The sequence below is a fragment of the Chroicocephalus ridibundus genome, chromosome 2 (assembly GCF_963924245.1).
Source record: "Chroicocephalus ridibundus chromosome 2, bChrRid1.1, whole genome shotgun sequence".
NCBI classification, from domain to species: Eukaryota; Metazoa; Chordata; class Aves; order Charadriiformes; family Laridae; genus Chroicocephalus; species Chroicocephalus ridibundus.
The window spans coordinates 92,903,154-92,930,963 of record NC_086285.1 but is presented as its reverse complement, the minus strand read 5'-3'; the positions used below and the strand labels follow the sequence as shown (position 1 = coordinate 92,930,963).

General features: G+C 39.8%; 1 protein-coding gene across 1 annotated transcript; it reads right to left on the bottom strand.

The window, feature by feature from the left end:
• Positions 1 to 6,095: 6,095 nt before the first annotated feature.
• NSUN2 (NOP2/Sun RNA methyltransferase 2) lies at positions 6,096 to 27,775 on the bottom strand. Its single transcript, XM_063326209.1, has 19 exons — positions 27,560 to 27,775; positions 27,320 to 27,477; positions 26,940 to 27,044; positions 26,712 to 26,817; positions 25,992 to 26,063; positions 23,222 to 23,306; positions 22,252 to 22,444; positions 21,771 to 21,845; positions 20,494 to 20,624; positions 17,846 to 17,919; positions 14,722 to 14,852; positions 14,016 to 14,112; positions 12,715 to 12,890; positions 12,095 to 12,187; positions 11,281 to 11,416; positions 9,914 to 9,994; positions 9,548 to 9,686; positions 8,541 to 8,580; positions 6,096 to 7,870 (listed from the first exon to the last, which is right to left on the bottom strand). Exons 1-19 carry the CDS (start codon positions 27,647 to 27,649, stop codon positions 7,465 to 7,467), a joined length of 2,388 nt encoding a protein of 795 aa, XP_063182279.1. The 5' UTR covers positions 27,650 to 27,775; the 3' UTR covers positions 6,096 to 7,464.
• Positions 27,776 to 27,810: the final 35 nt, after the last annotated feature.

Genomic DNA, 27,810 nt, shown 5'->3' with positions numbered 1-27,810 from the left:
ACCGCAGGCAGACCTGAAAAACATCTTTTCTGCCTCCATGGCCTCTATTTCTAGAACAATTCACTGGTCCACTAAGTGGAGATCATGAGGCAGTCCCACAAGTTCCAGCCCCTTTCTGCATGAGAGGTACGTATTTTGAATTAGAAAAGAAGGTGTGTATCTTTGCATTAAAGATGATCCACACATTAAATATGACATTTTTTCAAGTCATTGTTCAAAATAATTTACATTATTTATCATCATGACTTTGTCACCACAAAAAAAGCTCTTAAGCAATGACTACCGAAAAATGTTTGCATTTCATTTTGTTTTCTTTTCGTATTCAAGAGACCTTTGTGCAAAGCTAGTTATATCTTCTTTTTGTTAAGTAAATCGGCACATTTTGCACAGCTGCACAGATTTTTTCTGTCGTAAAGAGAAAAGCAATTTGAAAAATTAGAATATGAAAATGAAGTTACGAGGCATGGAAACCCACTGAGAATATTCTAGAATAATTGCAGCGGCATAAACTTCTTGAAATTTAAAACAGTCATGAAGTAGCCAGGGGTTTGAGGGTAGTGATTATTCCCCTCTACTTGTGTGTGAGGCTGTATCTGCAGTACTGGGCCCAGCATAGCTCCCCCATGAGAAGATTTGCCAACATACTGGAAAGGCCCACTGGAGGAGGCCCACCAAGATGGTTAGGAGGCATGTCGAATGAGGAGAGGGGAGCTGGGTTTGCGTAGCCTAGAGAAAGGACTGTTAAGGGGGTTTCAGTTGCTCTCTTCAACACCCCAAGAGGTGGTTGCAGAGAAGATGAAGCCAAACTTTTCTCAAGGGCGTGTAGTGATAGGACAAGAGGCAGCAGGCAGAAGTTGCAGCAGGGAAAACTCCCAACCGGACACACAGAAAAACTTCTTCCCCAGGAGAATGGTTAAGGATTAGAAGAGCTTGACCAGAGATGTCGTGCAACCGCCATCCTTAAAGACTTTCAAGACTGATCTGGACAAGGCTCGGAGCAAACTGGCCCAACCTTGAAGTTAGCCCTGTTTTGAGGAGGGGTTTGGACTAGGTGACCTCCATAAGCCTCTTCCAACCTAAATCCTTCTGTGTTTCTGTGATTTTATAATTAGAACAACTCTCTGTGATCGACTGTCTCCTGATGCGCTGTCCTCAGCTGCTGTCTGTAGCAGGTCTTTATCTGCAAGCTCAGGCTGGCTCACCTCTCCGTGGCAAGAATATGGAACCTCCAAGGCTGCCTAACTGAACATACAATTCCTGTAACATTTCAAAAATAGCTTCTGAGAACCATCCTCCAGCTAGCTCACCTTGAAACGTTTAAGTTACCCACCACCTGGGTTTACATCTTACATAGCTGCAACCAGCACCGTGGGTGTTACTGAACAGTTTCTGTTCTGTCCTGCCTTCTCCCCCTTACTTCTGCCTTTTTCTTTGGCTGAAGAAACTAATCAAATGCTGATACGTCAGCAAGTGGGTTTCAAAAAACATTTTAGGAAGTTTTAATTATGCTGGTTGTCACTACATTCATATTTCTTATTGGGAGATGCTCCCATATTTAATGCAGTGTTATAACTTAGTGTTAGGTTCATGATGCTGTTTGCTACCATGCAGGACCTGGAATTTCATTCCAGAGATTTTGCATTTGTAAAAATTCAGATGATGGAGAAAGAGGAGTTGAAATGCAACGTTTTCTACAGGGTAAAATGGCTTTAAGAATCCACTTGGAACATCTGAAACAGACATTTTTAGTATTTCAGGCCACTTCCCCCATTTCCTTCTTCACTGCCTTAGAATGTCAGCTGAAGACATGGGCAGGCAAGTGGACAGTGTACCAGCCTGACAGCTGTCCAGGGAGACATTCAGACCTACAAGGGCAAGAAATCCTGGTAACACAACGTTCAGGGTATCACCTTGCTGCATAACAAGTTAGTTGGTGAATTTGAAGCCTGAGAAGCCACAGGAAATGGGAGTTTAGGGGGTGGTTCTCAAAAGCCTCACGGAGAGATTTCTAGGTTGAGGAGAACTGGGAAAGATTCAGGGGACACTGCCAGAAATCTTACTGCCGTGTTCCTAAGGACACTTATTTTCCTCCAAGAAGCTGGTATTTTCCAGAAGAAAAGCATTTTATGAGAGCATTTTGTGGACAGATTTAATTTTTTAAAATACTAGAAAGAAAATACTATATTCTCTTTGCTGCTCAGTCATCCCGCTCATCAGCATTTTGATGAGAAATTCCTCTCCTATGATCTTGTCATAATGAAACAGTTAGCTCAGGATCCCTTCAGAGCTGCCAAAGGCCTGCAGACTGCCAGAAAACCATTCTGGGTGGGTTACAATTCCATCAGTAGCTGTTGAATCAGTAGCTATTAGGTCCAGCTCTGAAGAACTGCAGAAGGACCTTACAAGACTGAGCAACTGGGTGATAAAACAGCAAACGAAACTCAGTACAGATAAAAGTGATTTACATGGGGAAAAATAATGCTAACATCACACGTAAAACAACAGGGTCTCTATTGCCGTTCAGAACATAATAATGAACTTATGACAGGCAATTCCATTGAAACATCGGCTTGATATTTAGTAGCATTAAAACCCACCAACCAGACGACTGGAGGTTAGAACAGAGAGCACACACTTGCACAACCGCCACATCCTAAGCATCATGTGCAGTTCTGGTTCCCCCATCTGGAAAAGGACATAAAACCTGAGAAAAGTTCAGAAACATTTGATAGAGATGATGAAAGGTTTGGAGTAGTCTCCATGCAGGGAACAAACAAGTGAGCTAGGACTCTTCAGCTGGGAAAAAAGGTGATGGATAAGGGATATGACAAGAAGACCATAAAATCAAAAGCGTCCTGAAGAAACTAGTCAGCGATCAGTTGTGTGCTGTCTCTTCCAATGCAAGAAGTGGGGATCATCCACCAAAACTGTTAGGAGCCAAAGTAACCAAAAGGAGGTAATACTTCACACAACAGGTAGGACCTGGGGGCTCCCTGCCACAGGATGTCATGAGCGCTAGAAGCTCACGTGGTCTCAGGGAGCAATTGGCAAATTAATGGAGGAGAAATATTCAAAGGACCATTAAACTCAAAGACAATATATCTGGTCCAAGAAACCAGTGGAGTCTGGGAGAATATTCTGGGCAAGGATCATTGTATGCCTGCCCTGTTCTTGTAAAAATTGTAAGAATTGTTTTGGCCACTGTTCATATCTGTTTCCCCTTTAGCAACAGGCAAATGTCAATTGCTAACACACCTGGAAGCCTCTGAGCTATAGAAAAAGACAAATGGGGAGGGGTCAATAATTTCAAGGGAAGACAAATGGAAAACGGGAGTGGAAGATGCAAAGCATCAGAAATACAAAGAGCTACGCAGGTGAAGCAGGAGTGTACAGGCACGGTCCCGAGGGATGGTTTGGTGACGGAGTGCCTGGAGTTACCCATGCTGCCAGAGCCACGCGTGGGTAACTCATTTAAAGAAAAAAAGCAGGCCTATAGGCAGATAGCTATGCAGCCAGCAGCCAGCTTCAGTGCAACTGCATAGGAATACCAAGTGCAGAAGGAAGAAACTTAACTCAAATTCATAACACAAGCAGCCACACCGTAAGAACTAAACCAGATTTTCATGAAAAAACAATGCTCAGGTTTAAGAAACGCAGAGCAAGAAATTAAATAATTAAATACAACCACGTGTTTGATAAGAGGATCAGTGGCAGGTGTGGAAAATCCACCTGGAGTGTCACCTTGTCACCTGGAGTGACAAGAGGTGAGGACACCCCGCAAGAAACACGCCACCTTGAGGGTACGGGCAGCCCTCGGTCCCTCCAAAAGGTGCCCTTGCGGGTGGCCGGGGCAGGCAACATGGTGCCTTGCACCTCTCTGCGGGATGCAGGGCCCCTCCCTCGACTTTCCCCAATGCCAGCTGCAAAAAAACGAGTGGCAAAAACCATGCGGTGCCACCAGCCCACTCGATCGGGACGTTTGGTTGGGAATAACAGAACCGCTGTTGTACCCGCACTGCTCTGCCGGGGGTTGTTTACAAGATTTGTCCTGGCGAGGCGGCGGGGCACGACGGCGTGCCCAGCTCAGCCCTGGCAGCAACGCGGCAGGAGCACACCGCCCCTTCTATTCCAGGCTGGAATTTTTCCCACTGGAAGAAAGACAGACACAGGTTTCCCTTTGCCGCAGCCTCTGACAGGGGTTGTCGCAGGAGCTAAATTGCTTTCTGTTACTGCTGAGACTAAATTTGAAGTTTATAGGCAGGAATTTTTCAAGGGGTCTGTATACTTTGAGAAGTCTCATTGACTTTTAAGAGGACTCAGACGTTTAAGAAAAAAATAAAACACCCCAGTGGCAGTAGATTATGGCATATTAACTTTGTGGCAAACTATGTAATGTGGCAAAGTATGAAAATTCTAACAAAGTTCCAAAGCAATGACTAACATTAGTTAAACACTGAAGAAAAATCTACAAAGGATTATCCCATGTGGTATTTCCCCTCCTTTTCTTTCTAGGTTTTTCAGTCAACAGATTATTTTCTGAAGGCTCCAGCAGCTTCTCCTGAGGGCATCTCTAAGGAGAACGTAAACAGTCCATTCATTTGGATGCAGGAAATTTTTCCTGTTTCCTCTCTATCAACACATAAAACCCCTGCCATCAGTGCAAACATCGACAGTCCTGTGTTGGTTTTTTTTTTTAAAAAAAAAGCAACATTAACTAGAGAAATCTCACATTGAATAGGGATTGCTTACAAGGATGGACCTTAATTCCTGAACTTCAAACCTAGTGACTTTTAAGACTCTCACATTTTAAAACTTCACGCAGTCACCTATCACTTCTTTTTCGTCTTCCTTTTAAATTATTTGCGGCAACCCACATTCAAAACCACCTAAGCAGAGGTTTGGCCACCTGACCATCAGAGCCGCAGCGGCACATCGCTCAGTAGAGAGAGACAAACAAAACGCACCCCCTTTCGTCGGGCTCCCGGACTGGGAAGCCAGGACAGCATCTTCAGCCACTAACTAGAGTTTTGGGCATCTTCCTTTCTGGCAATCAAGGCAAGAGTAACTGGGACAGAGCAAACCGGTGCAAGAAAACTCGCAGTTTTTTAAAAAAAATAAATCTGCAGTCTCTGGGGTTGTTTTTTGGGGTTTTTTTTGAGATATGGAATAAAACTGCTGATCAGCAGAAGAGAACTAGACTCCCAGTTTCTTGTCTGAAACCTCCCATTTGCACTTGACAGGAAGAAAAGAACTCAAAAAAGCCAAGAGCAAGGCGAAATTTCATAGATAATGCAGGAAAATGGGTCTACTTAAAGGATTTAAAGTGATGCAGATGTGAGCTGTTACTCTATTACAAGTCTCAGTTATACCCAATTTCAGTCAGTTTATGATCCAAGAACCTACTTTTCTTCAGCTCCCAGATAAAAGCTTCCTACTTTCATTTTAGTCTGCCAGTGGTAAGCTCAGTCAAAAAAAATAATAATCTGGACTGTTCATTTTCCATACAGTTAGCTTTTCACCGATTTAATTGTCTGGATTGTCTGTATCAACAAGCATTCATATCAGCTTAACTTGTCATCAAATTGTATCCTTAGCAGAGCCACTGATTTGAAGGGAAGTTTAACCTGCTGCTCAGGGACATCAGTACATACATTAGCAGCAGGCATAATTCTAAACAAATTCTGGTTTCTTCACATAAGTTTTAACATTTGACCTTCTGATAATTTATGGAGATCACTAGAGCATAAAAAGATGGGCAGGATTAAAATCAGTCACCCCCAGGGTCAAGCACTGCAGACTGTGATGGTGATGAGGACTTAAAAATGACACTGGTCTTCCACCCTTCTTCCATTTCAAATGCCCAATGTCAGAATAAATGCAAAGATATGAAAATCAATGCTCAGTTTCACGCTTGAAGTTTCAAGTTGCTGTAATTTTTTTCCTCAAATCCTTTAAGAATTAAAAATTATACTTTGCCTACATCTCCATTCAGAAGGAGGTCCTGCTATGCTGTTCTTCAGCCCACAGAGCTGACAAAAAAGAACCTGTCCAATCACAGCTCCTGATTCAAAGAACAAATTCAAACCTTCACAAAATACAAGGACAAGAACTGATTTTTTATTAACCTATTTTACAGACTCTCAAGAGGAAAATGAGTCCCGTCAATGGTTCTTCGCTGCATAAGGCTAATATCTTGTAAGAGGACATGGCATTATTTCACTTTTACGTCTCTCCCTCAAGAATACTCCCTTTGATGAAGTAGTTCAAGGACAGGCATCAGAATCTGTGGTAGCAAGGTACAGCAAATGGATCCAAGCCACATTAGGACTCCATCAGTAAAAATACACATGGTAAAATTTAATTTGACAAGAAACACAAATATTTCCATCACCATGGTCCTAGTGGAGGACAATACCTTGTACCACTGGTCACCTTCCTTTCAGGTCAACTTGATACAAGTACAGAGTATTGCTGAAACTAAGCCACAAAAGATGGAATTTATATTTTAAGTTTCTGAGGTAGCCAACTAATTTATTCTTTTTTAAGTCAGATTAAGTAAATTACCCTTTTGGACCTAAATAACCTCTTTTAAACATCTACTATACAACTATATATATACACCACCACACTTTTTTTTTTCCGATTATTTCAGCTATAAACAAGTATCTTGCAAAAATTAGAGATGACGCCCAGTTGAAGAAATGGCAGAGAAACAGACGACTGCAGTAGATTTGAGGGGCAGTCACAGACCCTTAAACAGGGACATTTCAAGATATAAGTTCGAGGCATGCTCAGCATACCCAAAGATCTAGTTAAGGACATTTATTAGTTGTGCCTGTCAAGCAATTCACCACTCTGGAGAAAAATCTGACACCAGTCGCTGGCAAAATGCATTCTGCCCTTTTCTTTTTTTCAGGATGCTGTGAATGGTTTTATTTTGAATAAATGTTAACCGGGTTGATAGTTAGAAATCCTGTATGCGCCTTTGTATGCATACTCATACCGATTCTCTTATCCATTAAAGAACCTGCATGAGTAGTAATCAGACTGGGTGGGAGGTGGGATAAGCAATCTTAAGAGAAAAAAAATGTTTTTCTAGAACTTGTGTGCTTTGAATGAAACTGCAGTTTTTCTCTTCTGAGGGAATTCGTGATCAGTTACGCAGGCAGTTCATTTGTACACATCATTATTCCATTTCAATTAAGGGCTTTAGATTTTACCGGTGCATGGTCCATTGCCAGCAACAGAGACACAAACCCACCAGTAATACGGAGCTTAAAATGGTAAAAAGACAACACACGTGAAGAGAAATTCTCTTTATAGTTTTCATTTAAAAAATAAAACCGTGAAACTTTAAAAGAGGAACATCCCATTCCAAATGAAATTTTACAATATACTTCCATGCTAAAAGCAAAAGTCTGGATGTGAGCCTCATGGAAGCTGCCGAGTAATAGAGGAAGAACTTTAACCTTTCACATTACTCGTATCCGTGTCTTTGCTTTCCTGGCTTACATGACTGTTGGCATTTTTACTAGATTGATCTAAATCCTCAATTTTATTTTCTACTTCCATAGCACTGCTTTCCACAGGACTGTGGGAAGATTCTTCACCTATTTCTGCTTCCATTTTCGTGACTAAATCATGTTCTTTATCTTCCACATCCATTCCTTCCTCTGTTTCAGCCAGCCTATGTTGAACTTCTTCCTCCGTTTTACTTTCCGATTCCTCCTCTTTCCTCTTTGCTTTAAACACTTCAACTCCCATCATCCTCAGGTAATGAAGTCTCTCGTTCTTGGGGACAAAGGCACGGAGTGATGTCTTTCCTTGCCACCCACACAGCACGATAGGACACTGCAGATCATCAGGTTTTCTACAAACAAGCAGTTACGTTCCGTCAACTATGAGAAAGTTAATCTTCAGAACTTAATTTTATAGCCATGCCCTGATAAATAAGCACCCAATCTTTAACAGTAAATGCATTTTATAATTATTTATAAAAGATGCGAGTACATTGGTCTTAGCTTCAATATGTAAACAGGTACCTGCTTGTCTACAAGCAGGCAAGCGGGGAAAAAAAAAAAAGCTCAATGCTATTAAATTTCTGCAACAGCCAAACTAATTTTCTGGCTCTGGTTTCAAAACTAATAAGCAACAGTAAGATGAAAGTTTACGTTTAAAAAGGTCTCAAGAACTTCCGATACTACCTTATCAACAAAAACGAACAATGAAAAAGTGAAACTTTTTTTATTCCAAATGCTGACTTCACAGGGAAACAAACAAACCAACCAACCAACCGCATGCAGTGATGCTGTGGACCTCTGGCAGAACTACTAGCTCTCCTTTATAAAGCTAAATCCTACAATTGTTTTAAGAATACACAGGCAAGAGAGCTTCTTTCCCCATTATATTCTTTGTATGCTGTCTGGCTTTACCGTTGACTTCACTGCATCTCTATGCCTCCGCTTTTGTTTTTGCTGAGTGAAAATAAATTCTTGTCCAAGTTTTAAAACGTGTAAATGGAAAGCAACACATCTACTTACTCAGGATCTGGGTCGTACTTCAGAACTATACTTCCCATTGCTGCAGGGAAGGGAGGTGGGGGAACAAAAAAAAAAAAGAAAAACCACATAAAAAACCAGATGTGTTACTTGGTACAGTGTTAAAATGACTGTAATTTGAAAATGTTCAAGAAAACAAGTTTTTAGACAGCCATACAGCATGAGCTGGTTAACAGTTACCTACATCAGTACAGTAAACCATAGACAACACCAGGTTTTATTCCCTTCTCTTTTTTTCAGACTGAAGTATTTATATAGTTACAAAAGCAACCGCCAACCTTGCCCTCTCCCAAACCCAAACAAACAAATTAAAATACAAAACCACAGAGTGGATTGATTTAGTCAGTGAATCTAGCAAGGGACTTTTACTTAAGTAAAATGAATATCGGAGTATGCCAGCCCAAACTTTAGAAAAATTGTTCTCCCCAGTTTGTGTCATCAAACACTGAAGCACAAGGACAAGTGATGACTTGGAAATAAACCAACATAAACAAACGACTGAAAACCAGTCTTCATTTCTTCAAGCATCCAGCACAGAGGGAATAAAAATTTAATGAGCAGACATTGCACCTTTTATTTAAGACAATCTCTGAATAACTATATTTGATGCATAAAATCATGACAAACAATTGCAGATGACAAACAGTTTCAGCTGGAGCACTAACAGGCGTAAAGGTCTGTAGTATATATAAAATCTTTGTTCATCAGACTTTTTAAAATGCCGCATCACAGCATTGTTTCACAGAAGTCATAAGTGTGGCAACTCTTCTGTTCTCCGGAATTCATAAACCTTTAAGGCCATGATCAGAAAGGACTACAGTTTCTAGTAGCACACTGGGTTTCAGTAATGCTTACTTACCTCATTAACCAGTACATTTAAGATAAATTTAGTCAAAATTTTTAGCAAACATAGTTTACGTGACAGAATTTTCAGTCTTCCGTGTATTGTATAATAATCATTTTGTCATAGCACGTATCAGAAGGCTTACCCATATCTTTGACTTTCTTCTGTGTTTCACTGCTGAATTTACTTAAGAATGGATTTTCCTGGGTTAGCAGGATTTTAACATCTTCTATGCAGACATTTATAATCCTTGCATGAATGAATGGGTACAGAGTATAAATTCCCTGTTTAATAAATAAATATAATTATTTCAAAATGCAGTCTCTACTTTCTGAAGAAAATGTTAAAAACAGTATGCCCTTTAGCTAATACCACAAAACGATTTTCACATTTTAAAACCATACTGAAAACGCAAATTGTCATTAATCTGACAGAGCTAATGCCAGCTGTGCTACAGGCTCTAGAGGAAAACAAAGTTATCTCCTTCGAAAATACAATGCTATGTAATTACCTCTTGTGCTAATCTGAATGCACATCCAAACTGTTCACCGTCACTGTTGCGAGACCAGACTTTTATCCCTGTGTTAATGACCTGCAAACGACAAAGCCAACAAGCATCATCACGGGGTATAAACTCTAAATTACCACTCTGAATTTTGTTTTTCCTCAACTGACTAAAAGGAGGAAGAAAGGACGATTCTGCCGTAAAGTTTGTTCATTTGCGCCAGACACTGAATTAAATTCATGTGAAAATTCATTTGAGGGAAAAAGGAATTCCCACTATCAAAACATAGTTCTCTCTCAATATAAACACCTTCTACTCCTTTCCATGCTGAAAACAAACACTGTGAGGAAGCGTTTGTCTTAAAATGAGGACAATGAACTATTAAGATCTAATTTTAATTTTAGTTGGAGGAAGAATTTTCTGTGCGATTCTGTGAAAGCCAATCAAGGATGGGATTTTAAAAATGCACAAGTGTTCAATATTAGGACACTATATGCTTCGTGGCACTCAAAGTGTCACTGCCTATTATGATGCACCCATTTCTTAAAATTTTGTCAACTACATAGCCATTTTCTGTGTGTGGGATAAAAGGGTAATTATTTATCCATCTCAAAGATCTGTTGCAAAGATGCAATGAATATCCTTGGAAATTTTCATGAACTGACTGGATGAGGCCCTGAACATATCCGATCTAGCTTTGAAGGTAGCCCTGCTTGGGGTAGGAAGGAAGCTGGACTAGATGACCTTATTTTAACTTAAATTGTTCAACAGCTTCGAAGACAAATCTTTAGCATTTGCAAGGCATTTTCCATGGAGAGTCATATAAAATAAATTACTATTTTCCCCTCTAATTCACAAAAACCTACTTCTTATCCCATTATCATTCATCTTAACCACTTCTCAAAATATTCAGATGTTGAAATTACTTGGAAACAATGTCCTCACGTAACACAGCCAGCTAATAATTCAGCTGAAGTTATCCGTTATTTTTGGTAGGCTTTCAAAGCTCTTAATACTTTTACAATTAAGGGGCTCATAAATACAAGTGTGTCAATGTAAACTTGTGAAGGTACCTGAAGACCAGATAACAATGCTGGTACACATGCAGCAGTTATATAGTCCCTTCCTCTACTTTTAAGTTCCCTTCCACCTGCCAAAAAACATACCAATTTTAATCTTGGAGACTGTTATTTACCTTTCAGAGACAACGTTTCATCTCTTTAACAGAGGAACACATTCATTCAGACTAAAAAAAACCAGGCCTATCAGAGGGTAATCCTCTATATAAATAATCAGCTTGGCAATAAAGTTTTAGGGCACAACCACTGATGCTTATGATCTCTGTTGTGAAAACCTGAAGAGATGAACCATACCTTCATCTTCTCACTGTTGTTCAGAAGCACATTCCTTAGCTCCTTAGAAACCATGTACAGCTGTCTCTTCTTCCCTTCTTGAGTTCGAGTCAGTAAATTCATCTTGGGAAATGATGGGTCCAATGCATAAAACTTCCTGTGGCCATAACACTTGTTTTGATTAACTGAACAATGAAATTACATACTCAGAATGCACGGGTTAGCCCATTTCCTCAAGCTATCTCTGCAAACACTTAACACTTTGGGTCCAGAACACAAAGATTAGACTTTCTAAGATGCATGACATCGGAAAAGACAAGCTGTCATAGACACTAAGATACGCTCAAAAATTTCCGATGCAAACTATAGTTGTCTATTTTCATAGAATTGTTAGGGTTGGAAGGGATCTTAAAGATCATCTAGTTCCAACCCCCCTGCCATGGGCAGGGACACCTCCCACTAGACCAGGCTGCTCAAAGCCCCATCCGGCCTGGCCTTGAACGCTTCCAGGGATGGGGCTTCCACCACCATTATTTTCATTTAAGAAGAGAGTTTTAAAGTGTTGAGGAGAGGGGAACCTGGTGCAAAGTTAGGGGAAAAGTTTTACGTATGACCAACTAGACCCATCTTTTTTGATGAACTGAACTCCTAATATTCCAAAACTACTAAAAATCTTACTGCCAAAATGGAAACATTTTTTTCTTACTGGATAGGAAGCAACAACGGATCTTCTTCAGGGAGAAACACAAAACCCATCTTTTGTGATGAACTGAACTCCTAATACTCCTGAACTACTACAAATCTTACTGCCAAAAGAGAAACATTTTTTTCTTACTGTATAGGAAGGAACAATGGATCATCTTCAGGCAGAAACACAAAAGGGTCTTCTTTAAAACCAAACAACTTCATTTTCTTAGATGGTGGTGGTCTAAAAAGACAATACCATTGCATTGTCAATTTTAGTAAAAATACATGATTTAAAATCAGTATATTCAATTCATTTAGAAAATGCTTGCCTTATGATAATGACAGTATGCCAAACAGAATACTGACATTTTCCTGTGGTTCACTAAGGCAACACTACCCACAATTTAACTTCTTAAAATGAAGAAGTGAAAGCAGTGCTTGAAAAGAGAAACCACAAAAACAAGTAAGCAGAGATTTCTGAGGGAGTAATTGTGGAGACAGTAAAGATCTTCCACAGGTTAACTTCTAAAAGCAGTTTTTTCCTGAACAGAGAAGAAAGGACTAACAGACTTTGCAAATGCTAATAAGAAAAGTTAATTTCCTAACTTGCTGATATACAAGACAGAAAATGTGGAAACATAGGACAACTGAGGAAATTCATTAACTCCTCTTCATCGACTTCTAAATGAGTCCAATAACAAAAGAACTACAGAATACTCAGCAATTCCAAAACTGTCACAGGACAAATACTTAGACATGGTCTCTTACCCACAGACTCCTTCCTTTTTGCTTTGCTCAAGGTCTGAATTCTGCAATTCTTGTGCTTTCTTTGACTCTTCATTTTCAGCAAGCGTTGATTCTTCAGTAATACATTCAGAACCATTATCTGAATTAGCTGCTGTCACTTCAGTTTCTCCTGTTCTTTGTGGCAATTTCTGATGAACCTATTTTAAATTATAATATTTTCAACAAAGCAAAAGTAGTATCTAACTTGTAATAGAAGGTACCTATGTTCTCTCTTTGCATGTGCTTAATTCTTATCAAATTGAAGTGCTTAAACAGATCAATTTAGGCAGTTAATCTGATTACTAAATCAAGATACCACTGTAAGCTGCATTTATCTCTAGCACTGATCTGCACAGTTTCTTACCAACCGTCCAAGAAAGCTATTGTTATACCATTTACAAATTCATGTTTAAGCACTCAAAGAGAAGTCTTTTAAGTCAGGATCTGCTGCTTTCCTCCTAGCACTCAAGGTGACACACATATCCTGCTGCTGCACACTTTCTGTAAGAGTGCTACAACATTAAATTTAGAACAGCATCAACTATTTGGATGACGCTTGCTTCTGAATAAATGCTTTTTCCGTACTGCCACACACGTTTTACTCATAAGGTGTTCTAATGAAGCAAAACAAATTAACAGAAACAGCTGAAAGGGATTCACACAAGAAGTTTCTCTCAAAGATACGAACGGTCTAAGCAATCAAAAAAAATCACGTCAACTTAAAATCTTGTTGACAGGATTTTAAAGACGATTGACAACAAATGGATTAAAGTCAGATGGCTGAAGCTGCTGCGGCTCCTCACAGCTTTACATCCATTCCCCCTGCTGCTGATCCGCTAGACTAATCTGCTAGTGAATCACTCCTGAGCAGCCAGCCACAGAGTTAAGATAAACTGAAATCAGAATTAGCTTACAACACAGCAGAAACAGCCTTCGGCAGAGGCACCGCACACAGCTGAAGGAAGTGACAGCATTAGCAACCCAATCTAATCTGCTTCTGTAATTCTTTCAAAGCCTTAATTTTAGGTTCAAATTTTATCTCGCTATTTTACGATGATTTCAAAATTCCCTCCCTCTTTTTTTTTTTCCCTATTTTAAAAGGAGATTAACTTGGAAAAAATTTAAGTTCTTAAGGGATTTAGGAATTTATTTTTAATTGACACACTGAACTATAACTGAAGGGCAGATATACCACAGTTATAGTATATTTTCTATTATGTAAGCTTTCAAAAAATTCCAGAAATGTTATTAAAGGTTAACATTTTAGCTCTTTTAAAAGTTACCTTAGGCTGGCGTTTATTCCATGGCATTGGAGATTTTTTTATTAACACAGCCACAAAGAAACCTCCTGTGTTCTGGTGATGTGGCAATATCCTAAGACTAGGGAGGGAAAAAATAATAAATGTTTCCATGTATTCATCGTCAGTATTCAAGCTCTCACAAAGTACTGTGTCACATTTATATTTACTTTCAGGATAGACTAAGTATTCCTAACAGGACTGTGCAGATTTGATTTATCAAGCTAGAAACAGGATCTAAAATAGAGCATCTTGGCAAAATAACTTGCATCAGTGCAACGTATTCATTTCACCGTTCACATCTAAGCTTTAATGACTCATTTCTAAACACTATTTTTAGAATAGCTATGAAAAGTCTTTCATAGAAAATAAGTCACACTGTTAAAATGTTAAAGTTTTATATATTTTTCCAATAATTTTGGCTATGTATCTCTATTGGATGCAAAGAATTTGACCTGTTTGTGTGAGTACTTGTTCCTTGTAAGAAGCTTTCAATAACTACTCTCAGTTCACTGGAATTTAAATATTGTGTTACTGCCATTATACATGAAGCAATCAAAATATACTCAGACCTATACAAACCAAGGTCTATACTGCAATACATTCCTAATCTGACTGAATTATAATTTGCCCACCACCATACAAGGTAACCATCAAAAAACGTCATAACATCTACTCTGGGGAATCTTACCAACGCTCTAGATTCATTGCCTTTAGCTTCTCTTCATCTTTTATTGGAAACATAGTGGGACGTATTTGTGTTTGTCTATTTGAAGGCACATCTTTCCACTCTTCAAACCACTGTCCGTCTTTCAGCATTACCTTCAAAGGAGTAAATATAAATACTGTGAAGAATACGGGTCAACATTTTACAAGTTTTAATTAAAATACTTTCAAATGAAGGTTCAGATGCCTTAAAGATAAGTTATTTTCTGGTATAGTACATCAAGTTTTTTAAAGTGTATCATTCCTCTGCACATTTAAGTGCAGGAGATTCTTGCCAGCTGTACCTCTTTTAGAAGCATAAAAACTGGAGCAAAGTGTGCAGTCAACTAAAGACCGGTGGAGAATCAACTGCAGTGATCTCTGTTAACCTTTTAGAACATATAGAACACCAAAACCCAAAGGACAGACAGTGGTAGAATATACAAGTTTAGTATGACATCAGATTTAGGATACGTTACTTCTTTTTCTCCACAAGACTGGCTTTGAGACATTCTGCTATAGGCAGCTTCCCAGCAGTATACAAAAGAAAAGGGTACTGCAGTCTAGTAGAGATTAGAAACAAGGAATCCCAATTTCATTACGTAAGAAAGATGCAAGAGCGCAACACAACAGCTTGCTAAGCATACAGCCCTACACAGGTCACAGACAGAGATGTTTTCAAGGAAACTTACTGAAGAACCATGTCCCTATGAATTTTCTAATACCTGCATCTTTATCCAGGACTCAGAACACCTCTATGAATCCACTCCAAGGTACTGTGTGGGCATTAACATTACCTCATTCCGTCTAAGGGTCAAAGCTTTTGAAGGACTCTTAAGATACAAGCAGAAGGTTAGAGCCACAACTCTTGTAGCAAGGCATTGTGAATGCTCTTTAAGCAAGAATACGAAACTGGGAAGAAAAACAGGGAAAATTTGACTTCAGAACTCTAGACGCCTGGTTCTGTACTGGACTCTAGGGCTGTAAGAAAGGTCACATCCAGGAATCTGTGGGGCAAATGCATAAAATTAATGACTGACATGAAGGCCTGTTTTTGTTGTTAAGGCAACAAAATAGAGAAGTCACAGTGATGGTGACTTCAGGACTGGCAAGTATGATGAACTGTTTTCATCCACCTCACTGTGATTAATTTGGACGTTTAATTAAGAGTTCTACTGGAAACTGAAATGTAAGATTTATCTAGATTGCAATTTCACTAAGAATGTTAGAACACAGACTTCAGCGTCATGAAGTCTGGCGTTTCTCAGACACTGATCAGATCACACCTAAAATATTATGCCTTTGCACGTTCCTGAAATAGAAATGACTGACTGTGCTTCCAGAATTAGTATTTCAAGTCCAAATACGCTATATGTCATATTGCTAAGATGGAGACAAGACACACTGCGATTTTGAACTAACTGCTCTTCCTTGGAAGTCATGAGTTCAGCTTGAGAGAAACAACCAGTGGGAGTGATAAATAAATGGAAGTGCAAACAAGTTTAGAAGTATTTTGGATGTACTAGAACAACTGCCTAACAGCCCTGCTCTGTTCCGTTTTGGTTTACCAGCCTAACTGCACAATGTAACCGGTAGGATGACAAAGCATCAAACAACAGGCTGAACTCTTCTCTATTGCGTATTTCACTAGCCTCTCGTTAGGGTAGAATGAAGACTAGAAGTGTTGCAGAAGTAGATTACCAGATCTGGAGTTAAAAAGGTCTCTTCCTTCAAGACTCTCAAGTAATTCATTTGAGCTCACTCATCATCTGTCTTAAGGAGAGAGTACGGAATGCTATTTTCAAGCGCCTAAGTGTCCCTTGAACAAAACTTTATTTTTATTTTGACGTTTCCAGAGATCTACAGTCAACTGATGCTCAGGCATAGTCAACATAATCACTAAGTCACAGAGCTCCCACTGAACAAATGTTTCACCAGGAAACAAAAGACTAAACCAAGTAAAAGCAGCACCAAGGCAAGCAAATACATTCAAGAATGAGCTAGCCAATCAGGCTTGAAAAAACAGGGTAGCAGCAAATAAGTGTGAACTTTCAACAGATTTTATTAGCCTGCTTTTTAAAATACCCATTAGGGAGATTTATATTTCAACTGCAAACACAGAAATGTTACAGGGAATACAATATACTCTTAGTGATCTTTATATATACATTTTGTAGCTTTATACAATAACAAAAAAAAAGTAAAATTAAGATTATAGAACTATGCATTTTACATTTATCCTTCAGGTACCAGCATACAATTTAAACTTTTGGAACTGTAAGAAGAAAGAAATCAGCTTGTTTCTAAGCTCTATTTCCAATGGCAGAACATAAGCAAATCTTTATTCCATGCATCTTGTTCATTAGCCTAGACTGAGGCATAAATCTGCAGACTGCCATTGCAAGAGGCTAGTGAAATGGTGAGAGAAGAGAGAACAAACAATGGCGTTGCAAAGGCACACGCTCATAATTAAAATTTAATCTGAGCTTCTTTCCCTACTACCAGGATGGCCTTCTACTCTTCTTAACTATACTCTTAACAAGAAGCTGAAGAAGCTTTGGGGCTTTTTGCCCCTCCCTACTAGTCTGTTTCCAAAACTGAAATCACATAAGGCCTAAGGATTCTATTAATATTCTAGGATTACTCACATCACTGTAGGTTTTATAGCTTATTTCCAGAAAGGGTTTAAAAGCTTTTACTTCCAAATGATTCAAGTGGATCAGCTCAAGAACTGTAGAATTTAACACTCACAGACTGCAAAGACGAAGGAGGAGGGATAACTTAAAAAGTGGCTGAAATTATGTTGCCATCTACAGGCCACATGCACACAACAGAAAAGGGAATTATATTAAGAAAGTATAGGAGACAGAGCAAAGGAAGCTAGAGGAAAACAGGAGAGCAGATGAGAAGACGCGAACTTACCATCAGAAAGATTTTTAGCCCTCTCTCCTACGATGCTGTACTGTCTAGAACAATCGCTACCAAATTACTAGCAAATCACTACCAGTACTTCGGCTTAATCTACTGTTTTGAAATGTTACACTTCAAAATTTCCCTAATTTAACACTCTACCACAGACCAAGAACTTCACAGAAATACTAGGTAAGTACCTTCCATTTGGTAATTCCTGGCATCCTCTTCAAACCTGGTAACTCAGAAGAGACATCAGCAAGTTCTAAGGCACCTGAAATCCCAAGAATATAAACATTCTTGAAAACAGAATTTGAGAGTCATGTTCCTAACTAACGTTCATAAAAATAGTTTTCCTTCAAAGTTTAAGACCATTTAAAGACCATTGTTTTTTAAAGCTTTCAAGGAGCATGTTACACAATTACTACCGTGTAAATTAACGAGAAAGATGGTAAGATGGTAAGAACAGTTCATAATAACTACAGAAGTTTGCAACCTATAAATTAACGAGAATATAATAGTTAGGTACTTTTTGTAGCAGCTGCATAGAGTAATACTCTACAACCTCTATCACTAAACATCAGTGTTCCAGACAGAAGCCAGATAACACAGACTGAATTCCACTTACTTAGTATTTGGATTTCCTACACTGATCAAGTATTTTTTCAGAGAAGTACTCTTTTTGGGATGACTGAGCCTTTTAAAATGTTTGATACATTCTCATTTTATGAATTTACAATCTCAATATATTCCAGTGTGCGAGGAAAAAGAATTTACTATTTTTTAAATGGAAAATTCCAAACCGTTTAACAATAAGGTAAGTACTATCAACCTAACAGGACAAAAGGCCTAACATGGCTAACATATGCCAAAGTACTATAAGAAACATCAACAGAGTATAATTTAATCTACTGAATAAAAACTCCAAGCTGCTCCAAGTCCAGAAAGACTGATATAAAACTTACTGTTTAAATAGGTGATCTCTCTAGAGAAGAACAACTTTAAAACTTTTTTTTTGTGATTCTGAATATTTGGTTATTTAACAATTAGGTAGGCTTTTCCTCATGTTGTACTCAATTTGTCAGCCTGTTCTATGTGACTAACCGTTTACTCTTACAGTGACAGTTTAAGCAAGTCTTTTAAATAAACGGAAAAGTGACACTTGAATTCATAGACAAATTCCAAAATGACATTTCAAATCTGATTAAACTTGATGTTTGCATCCGTCCTTTGAATACTCCTGCCTACCTACAGCATGACTTCAGCTGATGCCTCAAGACTACATCAGACTGATCAAGCACCAAATAGTCTGTCAGAAGTACAACTCCCAGTAGAGAAACGGTACAAAAGTGCCTTTTCCTTACTCCTTCAGCCCCAAGGGGAAAGCAATCTCTGATCTGCTCCACAAGTACCGGTGTTAACACGGTGCTAGGGGCAACATTAACACTGAGGAACCAACAAACATTCTGGATTGACCTGAGCATATCCTTGAGGTCCAGGTGCCCCTTGCAGACCACTGCACTACCTCACCCTTCTTTAGCTACACCTACGCTCTAGCCCCAAGGATATTGTTTGCTTGCTGCATCATAGCCTCCAAATAAGCCTCAAAATACCTCCAACCGGGCAGAGACAAGATCCAAATGCCACAGACAGTCAAGATCCTTACTTCCAAGTACTGAATTTTCCCCAGACGCTGCATTTGTTGGCTTCTTGCTCCTACCCAAACTAGTCCTTACCACTTCCCACTCTGGTTGTAGTTAAACGTAACTCCAGTGTACCACAACCTTCAACAAGCCAAGCATACTACAATGTACTGGAAACACGTCTATGTTCTTCTTTCGCTCAGCCTGCCAAAGAAACTACCTCTAAATAAAGATGTAGTTTGAGTGGAAATTAAATAGTCAATTCCTAATTATCTGCAGGCATTTTAGATCAACTGCTGTTTCAGAGACAATGAAATTTCATGTGCAACTTGGGGCCACGATAGTGACTGGCACAAAGGAAACATTACACAAAGCAGGCTACCCTACTTCCAGAACCAGCTCAGCTCCAGGAGCAATACAGCTGCTTCTGCTCTGTACAGGGTTCATCTTAACAAAATCTGTGGAATTTTTCATGCAAAATCCAATTAAATGTCTCCCAACTTCAGGTCACTGACTCAGAAAAAACAGTGTCCATCAGCTCAAGACCAGAAATTTGGGCTACTAAGCCCTACTATCACAAACGTATGCAGTGCAGCTTTCCAGCTCATCTCAATTTTTCCACCTGTTGTTACTTCAGATGATGGAGACTTAACAGCAACTTAAGCAAGCCTTCATATGCAAGCCAAAAACGTAAAAAAAATCCAGGAGCTTAAAGACATTAAAATTCCAAGCATGTCAAAATGTGGGTCAAAGGAGGCTAAAGGTATTGGTGACTCCCACCTACCCGTGCACAATAACAGTCCTCTAACTGCTTAAGTACACTCTGGGTTTTTTACTTACATAGCATACAGCAGTAATGTCCCATTCCATGTTTTCCAAAGGAAATACAAATGTCAGGCGTGGACCCCAACCAGTGGAATAGGTTAGCAGAGGCCAGGTAACACAGACTGAATTCCACTGATCTGTAGAAGTCTTTTGTGTATCATTAACACAACTTCTTTAGGTTTTATATTTGCACCTGATTTAGGCTTATTTAAGAACACTGCTTGTATCGACACCGATGAAATTCTACTGGTACCAAAAAATGGCTGCAGTTTTGCATATGAAGAGCACATTACCTACACTAAGCTTATTGCTAGTACTATCATACACATATCCTTTTTTGGGCTGAGAAAAAAGGATTTCCCCGCTCCGTCCATTCTCACCTTGACTCTTTTCCAGCAGAGACGCGATCACAGCTTCATTTTCAATAGGATTCAATGAACACGTAGAATATACCATTCTCCCGCCTTCTGCCAGCTGTTCGACACCACGGGTTGCAATTCTTAACTGCAATCTAACAGAACACTCTTGATCTAGCCAGGTATCATTCAGCAACCAGAAAGATTTGCCATCAAATTTCTTACAGGTGAAGCTGTAACATAACTCTGACACATAACTTTCCATGGACTAAGCCAGCACTTACTGAGTTCCACAGCGGTCACCAGTACAAAAATTACATTCAGTTTTAAACTAAGTCATCTTAGTGCAGTCTATACTGCGGACACACTCAAATTACACCTATTAAAATGGCAATTAGGTCAAGCATTAACACTACTGCATGATAACTTTCAACATAACATTCTGTATTTTGTTCTTTCTAGTGCCCCATCAAGTTTATTATCAAGTACTCAACACTAGAAAACAAACCCCAAAAACTGACTCTTCTTCTCAGAAATCTAGAGTTAAAATGAGGAGCAATCTGGCTATCACAACTATTACTGACAACAGAGCTTAGCTAGCAGTGGCCTTCTGAGAAAAGTATCACTGAGCTGGATCAGCTGAACCAGTTTATATCCTACCTGCATACTTAGGACTAAAATAAAACCTGTAATTATGAATGAGTTATCAAGCAGTAACAAGTCACCACGGGTCAGATGAGTCACAGTAACTGATGGCATTCCCAGCTTGTTACAAACGCACAGTAAGATGTTCAAAGCTTTTTCATCTGTGTTTAAATTACTGCTTTTTACCACGTGCCTGCACTAAGCTAAGTACTCATTCACCATCAGCTAATGTAAACCAGTCTCAGGTAACTGAAACCGTTTATGTGTGATCTCTAATATCCTAAAGACTTTAAAATATTACTATTAAATTTTACCAGTTTCTGCATTTTCCAACAGTATTTTACCTGCCTAAACACTAAGAATTCCAACCAAATTATTAGCTCCTTGTTTTATTAGCTACCTTGTCTAAATTAATTCAATGAACATTAATGTCAGATATTCATAATACAAGCAATTTAGATTCACACACTCCACTCACATCTAAAATACTACACTTCCTCTGAATAGCGCATAAGCTCTTGATTTGAGAGAAAAGCAACTCTTCTAAGTCTCTGCTTTGTCATATATTAACATGTGAATGCATGCAGATGTCAAAGATATGAAAAAAGGAGGAGACGGAAATAAAAGAAGTGCAGATGTGTAATAAGCATTTTTACCCATGGAGCTGCAAGCTGTTTTGTGTTGTCCACTTCTTCCACACATCAATGTTTTTCCTCATGGTTCCATCTCCACTGTAACAGAGGTTGAACTGATTTGTATTATTTGTGGGTAAAACTCATTTCACGTCCAAGTCATTTATAGCAGCAAAAAATTAACAGTCCCTCTCCCATGTTAACTAGTTCTCCTGTGCTGTACCCTTTATTTCTACACTATTCTTTGTATTTCAGTACCCTGAGCATAAGTTTGAAATTTGAGGCCCTTCAGCTGACTAAATTTAAGTACAACGTGGAATGAAAAAAGTCCACTTTGACTGGGTATCCCCTTATCTAAGACAGTTTAAGGCATTCACCTGTTTTGGAACTTACTACAAATTGTAACTCCCTAAGCTATTCAAAAAGCATAACTCAGTAACAAAAAAATTCTAGCACTGCACTTAATATAATGAAACCTGTGTACTGAAGTTCACGTGCAAGATACCTGCAGGGGACGTCACATAAAATCCTGTCGTAGAAGAGGACCTCTTTTCTTCCATCAACATCTATTTGTAGATTAGGAATGCTGGAAGCATCGTGATTGACCACCATGATGCACGGACTGTTTAATCTCTTAGCCTGATGAACCAGCAGATAGCAGCGCTTGTTGTCGACATCATTAGCAATTACAAAACCCTCTGAGAACATAAAATAGTGGAAAGATGCTTTACTTTTCAAAAGCTAAGTAATTTTACATAGTTTATTGCCTTACTTTCAAAGTTGTGTAAACCTTTCACTAGAGATCTTTACTTAAAAGACTTCTTATGAATAGAGGACCCCCTAATGAACATAAAATAACATAAAGTATGTGTCAAATATAGTCTCAAGAGTTCTAGCTTGCATGCAGCGGCAATAAGACACAACCAAGGGCCCTTCAACTTTTCACTCTCAAAGTAAAATCCTTGTAACAGAGAAAACTTCCGCTGCCATCAAAGACAATCTCTGCATGTCAGCAGATTTTCAGCAGAACATGAAAAGAATACACTCCTCCCCCAACTTCAGCATTTCTGTAGGCAGTATTTTCTATAAGCATCTGAAAGTAAAGATTCTGAAGCTTAAGAAAAAGATAAATATCATGATGATTTCAAGGCTAAAGCAGATTAACCCAGTATTTGCAGCATACCACTAAACCACAAGGGCTCATGGGCCACGTCTGCTCAGTAAACCTCATTTATATACAAAAATTAAGCTCTAATCACATCTATTGTAGTCTGAACTGCGAAGATATATTTCAAGCCAAGGAAGTCCACAACGTTTCAAGGAAAAGGTGGAGTACTTCCCATCTCATATCACTCAACCACTTTGGGAATGCAATATGTAGTTAAATGCTTATCTGTGATATTAAAAATAATCTTCTACGAGAAAAAGTGGAAATTCAAAGTCACAAAAGTTTTTGGTAGTTTTTCCAGACTTACTGGGAAAAGGAACATTCATGTCCGCGTGCAACATTTCAATGAGTTGTGCAGTCTTAGATCCAGGTGCAGCACACATATCTAGAATCTACAAACACCAGAAAGTTAAAAAAAAAGTCCTACCTTGTGCTTTTTAAGTACTTGAGAAATTTACTAAGTATTCTTGTTTAAATATTTTTGCATACAATTGCAGAATTATGATTGTTCTGAACACTGATTCGCAAAACTACAAAGTACAGTTCTGTTCCTTGCATGCATCACAGAATGCGGCTTTATCTCTGAGGGTCTAAAACATAAAAAGGAATTTGGTTTGTAGGGAAGAAATACATCACATCAGCTGAAAAAAATCTGAAAGAGAAATCTGAATATACATATGGGGATATGGTCCTTCTATGAACTTACAAGCAATTCCTACTGAAGTTAAATGGAACTTTACATATACACACACATACATTAAGGGCAAAGTTACATTCAAGAGCACGTAGTACTTTTCTTTAACTATCAGTAAATTAATCGGAGACTGACACATTTGATTAAATAGATTTAAAAAAATGAACGGCTATCCCTCCCCACATATTTGCATTTTAATGCAAAAAATCAGGGCAGCATAAACTGCTTGTTTCTATAACCTGGAAGAAGCACTTGGGAGTATTCGAACTGCCCTTAGGCAGCAGAACAGAACAGCACAGACACCAACACCTGATTTCTAGTGTATTTCTCCCTCCTGGTTCATCACAAATTTGGCTTGTGATCGAGTCATTCATACAGTCACTTTCACAGCAAGCCATCTGACAGCTAACGCTGTTTTCTTAACTAAGGAAGCTTACAGTCTTTCCTCTTGTTTTAAGAAATGTTTTAAGAAACATAAAAGACTGTCTACCTTCTGGACCTTTAGCTCCAGTAGAAGTTAGCTGAAGTCGTGAAACAAGAGAAAAGATGCAGACGGATCTGCTCAGATCCTCATGCAAGCTCCCAGCACGAACAAGACTAAACGGGAAGACAGACCCCAGAGAAATGCAAGGAACGTTTACAGAGAGCTCCAGAGAGCGTGAGGTGAGTGCTGCCATGCAGCAGTGTTAATGCATCGGGAACCACGCTCAGTACAACAGTGTCATTATCCGCTCTTTAAAGTAACAGTTGCTACCCTACTGGTTTCTACTTACTTTTGTAGCTAATGCACAAGATAATGAAGAACAAGCAAGCCTAAACGTGCTCTGAAATTGTCCAGCAAACTGATGGTGAAGGAAAACTAAATCGTGAAAAGTATTTTGAAAATGAACACAACTACAGAGAATTTTGACAGTCCTCATGCTGATCCTTGTGTAAGATAAGAATCAGCATTTAAGACCTGATGTACAGAACATGCTGGTTAAGCATGAAAAGTAACATGCAATTCTGGTCATAACAAGCAGCTCAGAAAATAAGGCACTAAGAACTATAAAAAGTCCTAAATGACAACAGCCAAGGCATTGCTACAGCAGCTATTTGCTCTGTTGTCACAAGAGAGGACAAAGAACCTATTCTGAGTCTCATTTATGAGGAAATTTGTGAAATCTTACAGGCATTTCTGTAAAGCTCTCATTGAAATATAGTCACCGAAGTTAAACATTCGATGCAAAAAATGTTTACTGCTATCTTAGTATATGCAATCTAAGTAAGATGTGTGCAAAAACTTTCTCACAGTTTGTGTTTTACCGTAAGTCGAACACATTCACTACCTGTTCAACTCCAAAAAAGATACAAAATGTGCCTGTGACATATTTGGACTGAATCTATCACTCAATTTATTATTCATTTAAGAGAGGTCAGGAGACCTCGCCTCACGTAACATAGCCATCAGCCCTGTGTCATACGTTGGGTTAGGGTGAGAATAGAAGAAAATAAACTGAAAAGTTACATATGCTAAGTAATGTTAATATAAAAACCAAGCATGTACCAATGAGTCTCTAAAACATATATGCTAGAAGTTTGAAAAACTTAAAATTTAAGATACGTCATGAAAAATGTAAGAAAGAAGTGCACAATATGGTTGCTTGAGATAGCAAGGTACTTCTAACTAGCTCATTAAACAGATTAAGAGAATCAGGCCACCTGACAGATTAATTCTGCAAACAAATGTAGCGTATGAAAACGTCACTAAAGTTAGAACAGGAAGTCTGCAACCAGATATGCCCATTCCTATAGTCTCCCATCCAAATGCCCAATATCACGGGCATTCCTTACACGCTCAGTTAAAGTTAGCAATCTGTACTCTTTAGCCACCATCAACAGCATGTTTCAGCTCACCCAAGTTATCCTGCCTAACAGATTTACAGTGCAGAAGTTTGCAACTTCTGCAAAAGGCAGAGAGGGGTGAAAACTACCTGGTAAAGAACATTATCATTCAGATCCGGAAAACTACATCTGTTCATAGTGTGACGGATAGCAGGAAGTTAAAGACAGTTACCTTACTTTAAAAGGGGGGTGAAACATGAATATATAACTTAGATGCAACTAAATACATTTACACTTTGAAAGTAAGATTATGTAACTACTTAAAAACTAAGTGTTTTTTTAAAGGATATTACACAAAGCTGAAAAAGCAGACTTTCTCCTGACAGTCTATTTGTGATCGGAACACTAGTTGATTGCCGTGGTTTACAGGCAGAAAGCATAAAACATACCAACACAAAACAGAATTGTGTATCAGCATTGATATTGCTGTCGTAATTTGTGGTTTAATCAGACTAACTTCCAGGAAAAAACTCTAGTACACGGTATATTCTAGAGTTACCTTATGGTGAGGGTTCACATTAAGCAGTAGAGGTGGGATCATACTAACAGCCTCCTGACGACTGATATTTCCCTTGAAAGGAAAAAACAAAACCAAATCAAACTCCTTTTTATTCCATTTAAAAATAACGCATCAACTTTGCAATAATTTTTTTAAATTTCTACGTAGTAAAATGATAAAGTAATCAAAAACACGCTATTATAAACTTATGATTAAATTTTGTTAGCATTTAACAAACAAAATATCACACTATTTCACCCAACTGAAATTTCTGACAATGGCATATTTACTCCAATTTTATTCATTCTACGGATGTAGTTTCTACTCAGAGATAAGAAATTGGCTTCAATCAAGTGAGAAACATCCATCATCAAAGGTAAGTCTTGGTACGTACACATATGCACTTCTTACCAGACTTAAACATCTGGTTTTTAACAGCAACTAATTATTTTATGGGGACCCGTTTTCACATTCTCAAACAAACAAAAAAAAATCCCTGCAATTAGTTTAGGAGAAATATTTGTAACTGCGGTTATGTGCCAGAGTCATGGGATGAATCACTGTCAACAGCAACGTAAAATCCAGATTATTCTGAGCTATTCAACTTCTAAGAGAAAAGGTACAGCCTCAATTTCTCATAATGCATTTAAATAAACCACTGCTCAGGATATGAAAGAGAGAAGGTAAAAAAAAAAAAGTCAAGATCTACACAAAACTTACACACTCTGTCTCGCTAACGAGAAACTGATGGAACTTTTCCAGCTGCGGTGACTTGCGTAGGATTTTTCTGCTCAAGTTAGTGTGCCACGCCAACTCTTCTGGATACCTGAGAGGCGGAAAGAGACGGGCGGAAAAAAGGGCAGAAGCAGAAAGAAAGAAACCAACCAATTCGCCGGGCTGGATGTCAGGAACCTACAGGGTGCCTGACTTTGCTCCCCCCTTGCTTACCAGCTCAGTGACTGCGGCATCTCCACTTTTTGGCCGTCGACCTCCAGGTCCTGCAGCTCCTTGAAGTACTTCTCCTTCAGGCAGTGGAGGATCTCTTTGGCGTGGCTGCAAGGGGGAAGAGACCACCAGAAGAGCGGGTGGTCAGGGCACACACACACACACACCCCACCTTCTCCAAACAGCGGACCGCCTCCGCGGCGATAACGGCCAGTACTTGCCAGACCAGGGCCACCGAGGGAGCAGGGGGTACCGGGCTTCTGCCCGGCCCCAGGTCTCCTGCCCGCCCCCCGTCCCTCCGGGGCCACCTTGCCCATCCTCAGGTCCCCTGCCCGCTCTCCGGCCCCGCAGGGCCACCCTGCCCGCCCCCCGGGCCCCCATACCTGCGGTAGCCGGTGATGCGCAGGGTGGCGGGCAGCGGCTCCCTCAGCGCCGCCATGAAGTCGCCCCACTCTCCGGCGGGGACGATGCCCAGCTCCCGGTAGTACCGCTCGAACAGCTCGTTCTCCTTCACGATCTCCGGGTAGCCGCCGGCCCAGCCCTGAAACGCGCCGACACCGTCAAACCCGGCGGCCCTGCCGCTTCCCCGCCCCACGCCACGCCGCCCCGGCCCAGGCTCTCACCGCTTGGTCGCCGCCGCCCCCGCCGCCCCGCTCCTGCCGCTGCTGCTGCTGCTGCTGCTGCCGGCGGCGGTCGCGCGCCCGGCGGCCCATGGCGACCAGCCGCCGGACGATCCCCGCCGCCCGCCCCGCCGTCGGTGCGGCCGCTCCCGCCCGCAGGCACCGCGGGGCCGCACGGCACCAGCACCGCGTGCTGCCGCCCCGCCCCGCGAGCGCGCACGCGCTGGCCCTCCTTCCGGGCGGTGCCGCCGCCG

Coding starts and splice junctions, on each gene's coding strand:
- NSUN2 (XM_063326209.1), bottom strand. CDS start 27,649: ATGGGCCGCCGGGCGCGCGACCGCCGCCGGCAGCAGCAGCAGCAGCAG. Junction 26,818..26,939: donor ATGCCGCAGTCACTGAGCTG/GTAAGCAAGGGG, acceptor TCCGCCTCTCAG/GTATCCAGAAGAGTTGGCGT. Junction 14,853..17,845: donor CAGGAATTACCAAATGGAAG/GTACTTACCTAG, acceptor ACTCCTTTGAAG/GTAATGCTGAAAGACGGACA.